Below are 12011 nucleotides of genomic sequence, written 5' to 3' on the forward strand. Positions count from 1 at the left end.
AATCATCCATCTTCCAATCAGGAATCCCTTCATGCGTCCCCATTTGAAGAAGAGAATCGCTCACGGAAATGAAACGCCATCCATCCGTGGCGTTCCTGCACGTTGAGGTCAGGAAGGGAGAAACGATTGCTTCACAATGAGTTTGTGTCTTCTCAGTGTAGCTAACAAACTGGAACGCAACAAGAACATATACAGAGAGTGTCGTAGTTGTAATATTGTGATTTTGTGTTTGGTTTTTTTTCCCTCGGAGATCAACGAGAACAAAACAAGCGCTACTAGCGTAGGTCGTCAACGAGCCGGCTTCATTTTTCACCTCCTTCCGGTTCAAGCTGCTAAAGTCGCGTGACCTTGCGGTCTAAAAATAGCATTCGTGCGCTACCCCATTGGGACAATGCACTCTAAAAACAACCCAAAAATAACCCAAATTGGGCCAAAACGGGACCAGCCTAACTGCTTGGGTTAATCATTTGAACTAAAAAGTTGAGTGAAATGAATAACGAAAGATTGGTTGTTTTGAAAAACTTAAAAAAATAATAATAATAAAAAATAAACTTTTTTGGGGGGTTGTTAAAATTAATAACCCCAAAAATAGGTTTCGTGTTTTTGGCGCGGTCCCCCAAAAATGTTATGGAAAAAAAAATTGGGGTCGTTTTGTGGGTGGTTGTTATTTATTTTGACTCAACTTTTTGGTTTAAATAACCCAAAACATTGGGTTGGTCCCTGAAAACGGGCTGTTTTGTGGGTTAGTCATTTGACCAAACTTTTTGGTTTAAATAACCCAAAACATTGGGTTGGTCCCTAAAAACGTTTTTTTTTTGTGGGTTGTTCGTTTAACTCAACTTTTTGGTTTAAATAACCCAAAATATTGAGTCAGTCCCTAAAAAATGGGTTGTTTTGTGGGTTATTCGTTTAACCCATTTTTTGGGGGTTTAAATAAAATAAACTAGACGATATTTTGAGTTACTCCGTATTTTGGTGCAATTCTCCCCTCTCCAAGTGTTATACCAATAATGTTGCGGTTATGAAATAATGATAACTCATCACAAATTGTACCTCTGCGATTCCCAGCCCAAGTTGTCATATAGTTAAGATATCATCCTGCCTCTCCTGGAGAGGAGTTCATACGGCCAACAAGCGACACCTGTGCTTCCCCACAGTCGTGCCAGCCAAGGCCAACGTCTGGCCGACAGTTGGCGGGGCCAGCGGTGCGACCGGCTTCACATCGTCTGCCGCACGCGACGATTCGGGCAGATGGGCGCGTCCGGCGCTGCCCCGGCGAGGACACAAACGTGTGGCGCCGCCCTGGCAGAGGACCTCCGAAATGTGGTGTGACAAAACCGACACTGGCCCCGCTGCCCTTCTCGCAGCGCTGCTGGCGGCTGCCCGGGATCAAACGGAGAGCCGGGCACATGCCACGATTAGCAACAACCTGTGATGGACGACCGGGGTGACGCCGCCACCTTGTCCTGGGCTAAGAGGAGGACACAACTGGCAATTAACTCGACGGCTGCCATAGCATAGCCCGGCCGTCCCCACCGAACGCAAAGTTGAACTTTTGGAACGATCATAGTTCATATAAAGCGGATGTTGGCCAAACCCAATCAAACTGCTGCGGTACGACATTTCACTCGTGCTACAACTTCAAGACCTCCTGTTCTGTTGTGGGTCAAATTCACCAAAGGAAAAAAATCTACGACGGCGGAGGAGGTTGCGATGATTGAAATCAATTCAATTTTGCATCTCGTCATGGTTAAAAAAAAAAAAAAAAAGGTCACAGCAAATTGACCGGTAGGACAAACACATATTTCCTGCGTGATGTATTTGCTGTCAGCGTGCAGGTTATTAACAAGTCGAGCGGGAATCGATAACCGCCACCTTCACCGCCAAACAAGAACTGCCGCCGCTGTATGGACGCAACATACGCGGCTGGTTGATACACAACTTGCCACATTTAGAATGTCGAAAAGTTGCGGATGCTACAAAAGCAAATTTGACAGAAACATTGAGGGAATTAATGGTTTAGTGCGAGATTAGGAAATTTGAACATAAACCGCATTTTAAACTTTATTGTCGGCGTTGCCAAATTGGGTTTCAAAACTATCCACACGTAGTCTCATAGTGGGTGAAGATTATATTTTTGGCTGAAGTTTCTCATTTTTATCCGAAATGCGTATTTTCTTGTTTTGTAATTTGGGTGAAAACGAATTATTTTAAAATGCAAAAAAAATTAACTATTTTGTTTTACAAAATATGGAGATATTTGCTTGGCATAACAAAAAAAGTACTTTGGATTTAAAAAAAAAAAAAGGGGGGGGTGAGTTAAAATTAGGAAATACTGTCTGTACATTGGACACAACAAAAAATTGTTTTAGATAAAAACAAAAAAAAAAGTCAACAAATTTGGAGTCACATTCTTTTCTACAGAAAACTACACATCTGTTGGGGGGGAATAAACTTTGAAATAAAACAAAAGGTTTTTTTATATTTTAAAAAATATTCCAGAACATGCATTTCATTGCACATAAAAATAGTTTCAGATAAAAAAGGAAAACAAGGTATAAAAGTTGGAGCTGCATGCTTTTCTTGAGCTACATGCTTCTTATTGACAAAAACTTATTTCTGTTTAGGATTTTATTTTTTTTTTTATGTGTACATGACTTCCGTTAGGGGAAAAAAAAAAACCTTAAAAATGTGTTGTATCTCACAAAATGTGGAGATGTATGCCTTTCATTTGTTCATTCGGACCCACACATGAGCTGGAGAGCGTACGGCCCAGTGTTACCTGTCATAACCCGGGCCACTGGGCAGCCAGAAATAATAGAGACTGGCAAGAGGGAAACGAGGGGTCACGCACAGCGGCGGAGGAGGAAAGGGCGGGGGGGGGGGGGTCCAAGGGACACATGACAGGAGGATAAAGACAACGGCGTGCGGGAAGGTTACCAACAGAGCAGCAAAATCAAAGCTGCCACACGTTTGCTCAAGCGCTAACCTTGTGGAGCTGACTTATTACAATTTCACATTTTATGGTCAGTCATCATTTTGCTGGCATGCACACAAACGCACCAGTCAGCTTTCCATCAAATTGTTTCAAAAATTTGAAGCGATTGTACAGAAAATGCGCAAAATGGACATGCGACTTATGCCTGTTTCCATCTGTTCTTCTTTTGCGAATATTGAGGGAACTCCGCCGCTGTAGGTGGCGCTATTACACCATAGAAATGTGATCCACCCGTAATTTAAAAAAGAAGAAGACCAGGAAGCGACCGCGCCGTGCGGTGACGTACCGCAACCGGAGCGTTTCTTAGCCGTTTTCCATCTAAAATCGCATTAATATTCGCTTGTTTAATTAATTCCACAAAGATTTCTGTTTCGTCGTCCCTTCGAACGCACCTTACTTTATTGTCCGACATTGCTTTGGGACTACAAACGTACGTGTGACGTAATATACGGTCAAAACGTCCAAATCGCCAAAATTCGCTTTTTCCTTCTTTTTTTTTATAGATATTGGGCATTTTGACGAATATCCGTGTCGGCTTTTTTTTTTTTTTTTTTTAAACCATCTGACAGCCGATAAAAAGTACATCTAAAACTAAACTTTAATCTCAGGCACTATTTACGGTAGTTCAATTTTCAGTTAACTTTATGAGATGCTGTTGACCTTGGGAACCTTCTGAACAATTTGTTTTTGTTCAACATTAAAACAAAGAAATGTGAAAGTTTAAAATTTCAGGTATTTTTAAATATTTACTGTAGAAAACTATAGAGAGCTTTACTTGTTGAAGTTGCCATTTCACTTTTTAAGACGTTCTGATCAACTTTGGAGGTCTGAACATTTTGTTAGAAATGTATAAGGATGTCTATTCTCTAAGATAAATAAAAAACTGAGAAAAAAGTCAGAAAAATTGTTCAATAAACATGTGTTTATTGCAACAAAGCCGAGATTGACATTTGTCTTTAAAAAAAAAATGATGACAATATCTTTTCCCTCCCTTTTTTACTGAAAATGAATATCGGCTCTAAATATCGGCCTGCCTGACTACTAATAATTTGCATTGATATCGACCCTGAAAAACCATATCGGTAATCGGTCTATTCTCTACTTCTCCAACATGGCAGTCTTCCTGTGTCTTTTTGGAAATGGAAATGTCTACCAATTTTCACACTGTTTTCAAACTTCGAGGGTTGACTTTTCAAAATCGGTATAATAAAGGTGCAGGGGGACGGGTTATCGGAGGAACGGGGGTCTTGGCCGCCAATTAAAGCCGCGGATTAAGACGTGATTGCCTTTTGTGTCCTGAGGAGGCGCTCTCCAACCCCCCACCCCACCATGACGAGCGCTGTCATTAACATGACTGCCGCCAGGATGCCACAAGCGATGCCACAGGGTGTTCAAGAGTAATGGGAACATCATCAAGCCTTAATGTCTCATAGCAGGACCGGCAAGATTTTATAATAACTATTGTGACAGACCGTGGCCTGCCAATGGCGCAAGGGGAGCGTCGGGATGGCGATAACCCTTAAACCGCCTCGTCCTGAGTATGCCACGTGGTGCCTGAGCAGCTGGATTTCATTAATTGAGCGCTGGCAGCGTTGGCGGCAGGGGTGAGTCACTGCCATACGCCTCGATATCATCTCGTAACCATAACTACAAATAATTATACACTCAAATACATCACCGGGGGTCAATCAAGCTCCCCAATCAGTTCTCAAGTCCAATTACCAGCACCGAGGCTCGGTACGTGCCTTCTTGCCCAAGAGCCAGCCTCGGTAAATTACGCACTGGAAACCGCAGTGGCGCGGGGCGGGTAATAGAGCGGAGGTGCACGATTCCCGCCTGCCTGCAGCGTCGTCATCTCAACACAATTAGGGCACGCGGCCTCACGTCCTGATAGTCCAAAACACATTGACATAAGAGTATGAATTTCAAAAGATGCATGGATGACTTATGGCAAGAATGTCAAATGACGGGGGGTGGGGGGGGGTACTCACAGCTTTACCCACATCCTTTGATAACGACGGCATATCGGGGCCACGTATAAATATATATATTTTTAGAGGGGGTGTAATAGCTCACAAATTTACAAGAAATAAACATGCAGATTTGTGACAAAAGTAGCAAATTTGCGAGAAAAAACTCACACAAATATGAGAAATAAACTCGCAGGTTTGGTGGCAATGTTGCACATTTGCGAGAAAAAAAAACCCTCACAAATTTACAAGAAAAAAAGGTTGCATTTGTGACAAAGTGGCAAATTTGCAAGAAAAAAATTCACAAATTTACGAGAAATAAACTCGCAGGTTTGTGACAAAGTGGCAAATTTGCAAGAAAAAAAACTCACAAATTTACAAAAAATAAACTCAGGTTTGTGACAGAATGGCAAATTTGTGGGGAAAAAAACTCACAAATTTATGAGAAATAAACTCGCAGGCTTTGTGGCAATGTTGCACATTTGCGAGAAAAAAAAAAACCCTCACAAATTTACGAGAAAAAAAGCTTGCAGATTTGTGACAAAGTGGCAAATTTGCAAGAAAAAAAACTCACAAATTTACAAAAAATAAACTCAGGTTTGTGACAGAATGGCAAATTTGTGGGGAAAAAAACTCACAAATTTATGAGAAATAAACTCGCAGGCTTTGTGGCAATGTTGCACATTTGCGAGAAAAAAAAAACCCTCACAAATTTACGAGAAAAAAAGCTTGCAGATTTGTGACAAAGTGGCAAATTTGCAAGAAAAAAAACTCACAAATTTACAAAAAATAAACTCAGGTTTGTGACAGAATGGCAAATTTGTGGGGAAAAAAACTCACAAATTTATGAGAAATAAACTCGCAGGCTTTGTGGCAATGTTGCACATTTGCGAGAAAAAAAAAACCCTCACAAATTTACGAGAAAAAAAGCTTGCAGATTTGTGACAAAGTGGCAAATTTGCAAGAAAAAAAACTCACAAATTTACAAAAAATAAACTCAGGTTTGTGACAGAATGGCAAATTTGTGGGGAAAAAAACTCACAAATTTATGAGAAATAAACTCGCAGGCTTTGTGGCAATGTTGCACATTTGCGAGAAAAAAAAAACCCTCACAAATTTACGAGAAAAAAAGCTTGCAGATTTGTGACAAAGTGGCAAATTTGCAAGAAAAAAAACTCACAAATTTACAAAAAATAAACTCAGGTTTGTGACAGAATGGCAAATTTGTGGGGAAAAAACTCACAAATTTAGGAGAAATAAACTCGCAGGTTTGTAACAAAGTGGCAAATTTGCGAGAGAGAAAAAAACTAGAAAAAAACATTTTCATCAACATCAGATTTTTTTTTCTTGCCAACATGCGAGTTTATTTCTTGTAAATTTGTGAGGGTCTTTTTCTCGGGAATTTGCCACTTTGTAACGTCACAAATATACATTTTTTTCCTCTGAATATTACACCCCTCTAAAAATAAATGATTTATATGCGCTACATTTGCTCACTTCCTGTTTATCTGCTGGGGGCTTCCAAAAAAAAAACTAGCGACGCCCCTGGCATCCTGAGATTGTCCATCCCAAAGCCACATGGAGTGCCCAGTTGCACTGAGTGCACGTTTGCATGCGCGTCCACAGCTGCAGCAGTGGCAAAAGTGTGCCTTTGTGCCACAGTAATGGCAGGGACGGGTTGCCAGGTCTAATGAATCCATCCGCATTCACCAGGCATCCCGGTCAACACGCGCTCCGTCGTCGACCCCGCGGGAGTCCGATCTAGATGGTGGCGGGCGCTTGTGAATTTCCAAACGAGGTTTGCTCTCGTACAAAAGGAAGGCGATCGCACCGGGCTGATTGATTCTATGTTTCCAACTCTGATTGAGCCAAATACGATTGATGGAAGCGGGGCGTCATGGAGGCGTCATGGAGGCTCTAGTATTTGGGACATTGGGGGCAGCTAGGTAGGCATAAGTGGAACTAGGGTGACCTCTAGTGGCAAGAAGGTATGCCAGCCAGACAGACAGACAGACAGATAGATAGACAGATAGATTGCCATTAGTACGACAGCGTATTAGGGCCACGTATAAATATATATATTTTTTTTAGAGGTCGGGCGCAATATTCCAAGAAAAAAAACTTGCAAATTTGCCAATTTATAAAGTGAGAAAAAAATCCTAACTTTGCGACTTTATAAAGTGGCAAATATGCGAGTTTATTTTCCTCTGAATATTTTTCCCACATTCTAAAAATATATATATTTATATGTGGCCCTAATACGCCGTGGTAAATTAGAGCTCATTACAGTTTTTTTTTTGTAGGTTTCTGTGGACAATAATCCACTTGAGTCCTGCACGTGGGTGTGGCAGTAACGTGGATTCTTTCTGAGGCACTCTTGTTTAACATAAATTCATTAAAAAAAAGATTATTAAAAATTCGGGGCGTCAAGCGATTACATTTTTTTTAATTGTATTTAATCGCAAGACTTCACTAGTTAACTCACGATTAATGACAAGTTTTATATCTGTTCTAAATGTATAAAAAAATCAAGGTTTTCCTACTCTTCTGAACAAAAGTGGAAAAAAATGTTAAACTAATAGAAATAGTTCAAATGATTTTTTGACGTTTATAGCCGTCAATGGCAGTGAATGAGTTAAAGATGGCAAGAAATATTGCACTGACTCATTAACTCAGACATCTTATGTGGTAAAATGTCCCACTGAAACCGCAATTTTAATAATTTCTCGTTTTCTCATGTTGCAAATGTTGCCTGAAATTCAGCTTCTTGTTAGAGAACAGCAAGTTTTGTATTCGACTGTTGTGCATTCCAAAGGTTACAGTTGGTCGACTTTACACTCTAAAAACAGTTGGGTCAAAAATAACCCAAATATGGGTAAAAAAAAATGTACCAATCCTTTACATGTGTTGATTTGATCCAACTTTGAGTCAACAAATGGGTCTTTCAGTGTAAAACAACTCATGATCCTTTACTTGGGTCAAAAAAAAATGGCTCATTTTGTATAAAATAACACAGAAAGTTGGGTCAAATGAACCCATGAAGTGGATCGGTCCATTTTTGATCCATAATTGGGGTATTTTTGACACACTCTAAAAACAGTTGTGTCAAAAGTAACCCAATTATGGATAAAAAAAAATGGACCAATCCACTTTATGGGTTAATTTGACTCAAGTTTATGTGTTATTTTATATAAAATGACCCAATTTTTTGACCCAAGTATAGGATCTGACCAATATTTTTTCGTTTTTTTTTCACGCCGAAAGACCCATTTTTTGGCTCAAAGTTGAGTCAAATCACCCAAGTAGAGGATCGTTCTATTTTTGATGGATTAATTTTGACTCAACTGTTTTTAGAGTCTTGTAAAGTAAGCAAGCCCCAGCCGAGAGGATCCTGAAATGTCACCAAAAGTCCACAATATTTTCTGCGAGTCGTGTATTTATAGTGTCATTGAGATGCTTTTCCTTTGAAATTGTTGATGACTGTCCCAGTTTCAGTCTCTAAATATGAACATCCTCCATTTGGATCGGCTGTCAAGAGAAGTTCCATTGCACAAGCTCCCCCTGCTGGACGAAGCCCGCCATCACGCCACTGACTACGAGGACGAGGACAGAAAGGCTTTGAGGAGCAGGTCGGATGCCAGGCCGGGGGAGATGCCCCCCCGGCTGACCTTGGCCTCCAGGCGGGGCAGGGCCTCTCGGACGGCGGGGTGGTGGCGAAAGTGGGCGAGGACGTTCTCCTGGATCAAGGTCCACATCCACACCTTCTGCTGGGCCCGGCGGCGGCCCTGCAGCTCACCGCTGGCCAACATGGCCTGCTGGTACGACTGCATCTCGGCCCAAACCTCCGAGATGCCCTCGACGCTGTGCGAGGAAGCGCGGACCACCTGGAAATAACGGAGTACGGGGGTGGGGGGTGCCGGCGTGAAATCTAAGCGGATTCTAAAATCGCGGCAGATGTTTGGAGTGTTCCGCCTGACGCCTTTCCTTCCAAAGACGAGAGCTTCTGCTTTACTTTTAAATATACTGAACTCACTTTTTGGATCCTGGCCAAGTAAAAAACACGTACCTTGGAGTCCAGTTATTAGGCTTGTCAACACACACATTTCAATTCTACTTTGTTACTAAACCTCTCATAGACGGCTGCGAGCCACTTACACATCCTGTATCTTTCCTAAGATATTTAGGGTGGAAACTCCAAATCTAAATACTAGTACCACTCACCTTGGGGTTCCAGGACTTGGACTGCCTCCGGAGCAGCTTCATAGCGCTGGTGTACTCGGCCTGGATCCTCCTGGCCGGCACCAGCAGGTCTCCGTCCGACTTGGTCACCACCACCAGGTCGGCCCTCTCGATGATGCCCCTTTTGATGCCCTTCGGAATAGAACTGGACCGTCAGGAAACGCTCTCAGAATAAGCTATCTCGAGACAACATTCTGATGATACCTGCAGTTCGTCGCCCCCTGCTGGTGGAATCAGCAACACAAACATGTCAACCATGTCCGCCACTGCAAACTCTGACTGGCCGACACCTGACAACAACCAAAACACATTTCATGATGTACATTTTGAATGTAGATGTACAGATATATGCAAATATCCCAATAATTAGGCCTAATTTAATCAAAATCAGCAAAGGTTCGATTGTCTGAAAGATGATCTTGAGCGATTGTGCTCGTGAAATGGAACACGAAGCATTTACTTGTAAGCCACCTGAAGTTGGCACTGTTGCCAAGTAGAGAAGCAGGCGGTTGTGTTAACGCCGCATGTCGTACCCACAGTCTCCACCAGGACGACGTCGTAACCTGCCCCCTCGCACAGGACAATGGCTTCGTTGGTCGTCCTGGTGACGCCGCCGAGTGTCCCCGACGTGGGCGACGGCCGGATGAAGGCGTTCATGTCACGAGAGAGTTCTGTCATGCGGGTCTTGTCGCCCATCAGGGAACCTGCATTCAGCAAGTGAGCATACCGTAAACGGGGTGTCCCATAGGAATGTCCTTGACTGGCCATTCATCGTATATTTAGTTTTGTTGAAAGCAAACTTGGGTGTTTTTTCAAAATAAGACTTTCATATTAATTCATGGTTCATTTCTCATTATTTTAGATGAAACATTTTTTCACAAAAAAAAATCTGATATTTTTTTGATGCACCGATTAATTTATTGCTTGTATTTGTAAAAATAAAAAAAAATAAAAAATGAAATAACCTTGAAAAAAACAATTGCCTAGTAAATTACAATATTGAGGGGGGGAAATTATCTCGTTTATCGGGAGTGTTGCGTTCTGCATTTTTTTTTTTGTTAATTACATGTATTTTTCCATTTATTATATATTTTTTTGTGTTGTTATGATTTTTTGTTTATTATGAATGCTTTATCATTCATCATATATGTTTTTTTTTCATGTAGTAATTTTTTTCCCATTAAAAGTTAAAAAAAAATGTTTTTACTTATACAGCACAGTACTATATATTTTTTTCATCTGTTCTAAATGTTTTTTCGTTCATACTATATTTTTTTCATTTATTATATATGTTTTAAGGCTAACACCTCACCACACACTTTGTACATGCACTTTTCTCCAATTGGCATTTTCTCACATACTGTAGCTCTTATTTAAATACAGTAGGTTTATACACTTTCAGTGTTCAAACCTTTGTAGATTATAAAATAATAATAACAATAAAATAGAATTAAATTAATCTCCAAAAAATTGACCCGCGAGATACAAGGGAACATTGTCGTGTACAGACATTACCTCCCGTCGTGCAAGAGGATGGGTCAACTGCCAGCACTGACACTTTATGTCCTCGTCCCGTCAGCATCTTGCCCACCACTTCGATGAATGACGACTTCCCAGCTCCAGGAGGACCCGAGAGACCTTTGAAAATTGTGTGTATGGGGTGGTTGCAAATGTCGATTTAATGTTCCACTATATCTCTTTTATATTAACTTTAAAATGGTACCAGCCACACACCAACTCTGAAGGTCACGGGCTTCCCACCATTGAGGCTCTCCTGCTCCCTCCTGTAGGCCAGCACCCTCTGTAGCAGCACCTGCGCCAGCTCCTTCTTCCTCAAATGCTGCGTCTCCACCAGCGTGATGGACTCAGCCAAAGAAGCCCGTTGACCTCCGATTAGACCCGCATAGAGTTTATTCAACAGCCTCTGCTCGGGCCCGCTCAGGTCTTGCATGTTCTGGCTCAAGGCTGTGCTCACATCGCGCCATTGTTTGTATACGAGGTTGGGCAGAGACTTGGTATGCAGAAGACTGCAGCCAATGAGCAGCCTGCGATGGAGCGAATTTGTAGCAGTGATGTGGCGAAGGAGCAGAGAGTGCATAAGACTCATTTTATCTAGGAGAGGAAAATGAGTGCATTTACAGAACATGAAACATAATATATAACACAGCATACATCCATGTAATGTAGATATTTTGGTCTTGCAAAGATCAACATCCGTGCACTTTATGACGTCACCATATTGATTGGAGAAAACGGTGACAAACTGTGGCATGTTTTCGGCTTTAAAAACGACGCACGTAACGTAACAACAATACAACTTTAGCTCGTACCGGTTAGTTTATTCAACAGCAAAATGTAAAATTTAAAAGCAGCTAAAATATACGTTAGGTAAGTGTAAAACTAAAGTTAACGCTGACCTCAAGACGACTCCATGGAAGCGGTGGGCTCGTGTAACTTCCTGGTTCCGGCGATGACGCTATCCATTTCCGGTGGCGCCCTTCGACATACTTTTTGGGTCCTTTTGATAATTTTCAGAATAACATAAATATATATTAAATGAAACGTGCTACGGACTGCACATTTCATAATTAGATACAGTCTATTGAAGACAAAATGTAAGGCTGACTTCACGCGAGCTCCATGGAAACCCGGAAACGCCAGCGCGCTGTAGCAGCCTCGCTAAGTAACGTGCCTACGAGGCGGCCACATTAGTGGGGGCAACGTTCAACTCTAAGCCAAAATATATCTTGAAATTTAATCAGAATTTTATTTTTAACCGTTCGTCATGATGCTTTTTTTTTTGG

General features: G+C 41.5%; 1 protein-coding gene across 2 annotated transcripts; it reads right to left on the reverse strand.

Moving 5' to 3' along the window:
• Positions 1-7649: 7649 nt before the first annotated feature.
• Positions 7650-11844, reverse strand: mmaa (metabolism of cobalamin associated A). Of its 2 annotated transcripts, none has more exons than XM_077572155.1 (7): positions 11625-11844; positions 10969-11319; positions 10723-10845; positions 9741-9911; positions 9412-9497; positions 9190-9339; positions 7650-8852 (listed from the first exon to the last, which is right to left on the reverse strand). In XM_077572155.1, exons 2-7 carry the CDS (start codon positions 11312-11314, stop codon positions 8562-8564), a joined length of 1167 nt encoding a protein of 388 aa, XP_077428281.1. In that variant the 5' UTR covers positions 11315-11319; positions 11625-11844; the 3' UTR covers positions 7650-8561. The 2 variants fall into 2 exon arrangements, with proteins under 2 accessions (XP_077428281.1, XP_077428280.1); XM_077572154.1 differs by having other exon boundaries at positions 10942-11319; positions 11625-11840.
• Positions 11845-12011: the final 167 nt, after the last annotated feature.

Source organism: Vanacampus margaritifer, chromosome 7 (genome assembly GCF_051991255.1).
Source record: "Vanacampus margaritifer isolate UIUO_Vmar chromosome 7, RoL_Vmar_1.0, whole genome shotgun sequence".
Taxonomy (NCBI): Eukaryota; Metazoa; Chordata; class Actinopteri; order Syngnathiformes; family Syngnathidae; genus Vanacampus; species Vanacampus margaritifer.

Bases quoted from the DNA above. Each gene is read 5' to 3' on its own strand.
- mmaa (XM_077572154.1), bottom strand. From the start codon at position 11,314: ATGAGTCTTATGCACTCTCTGCTCCTTCGCCACATCACTGCTACAAAT. The intron at 10,846-10,941 runs GTGTGTGGCTGG...CAATTTTCAAAG, and splicing joins GCCCGTGACCTTCAGAGTTG to GTCTCTCGGGTCCTCCTGGA. The intron at 9,340-9,411 runs GTATCATCAGAA...TCTATTCCGAAG, and splicing joins CAGGGGGCGACGAACTGCAG to GGCATCAAAAGGGGCATCAT.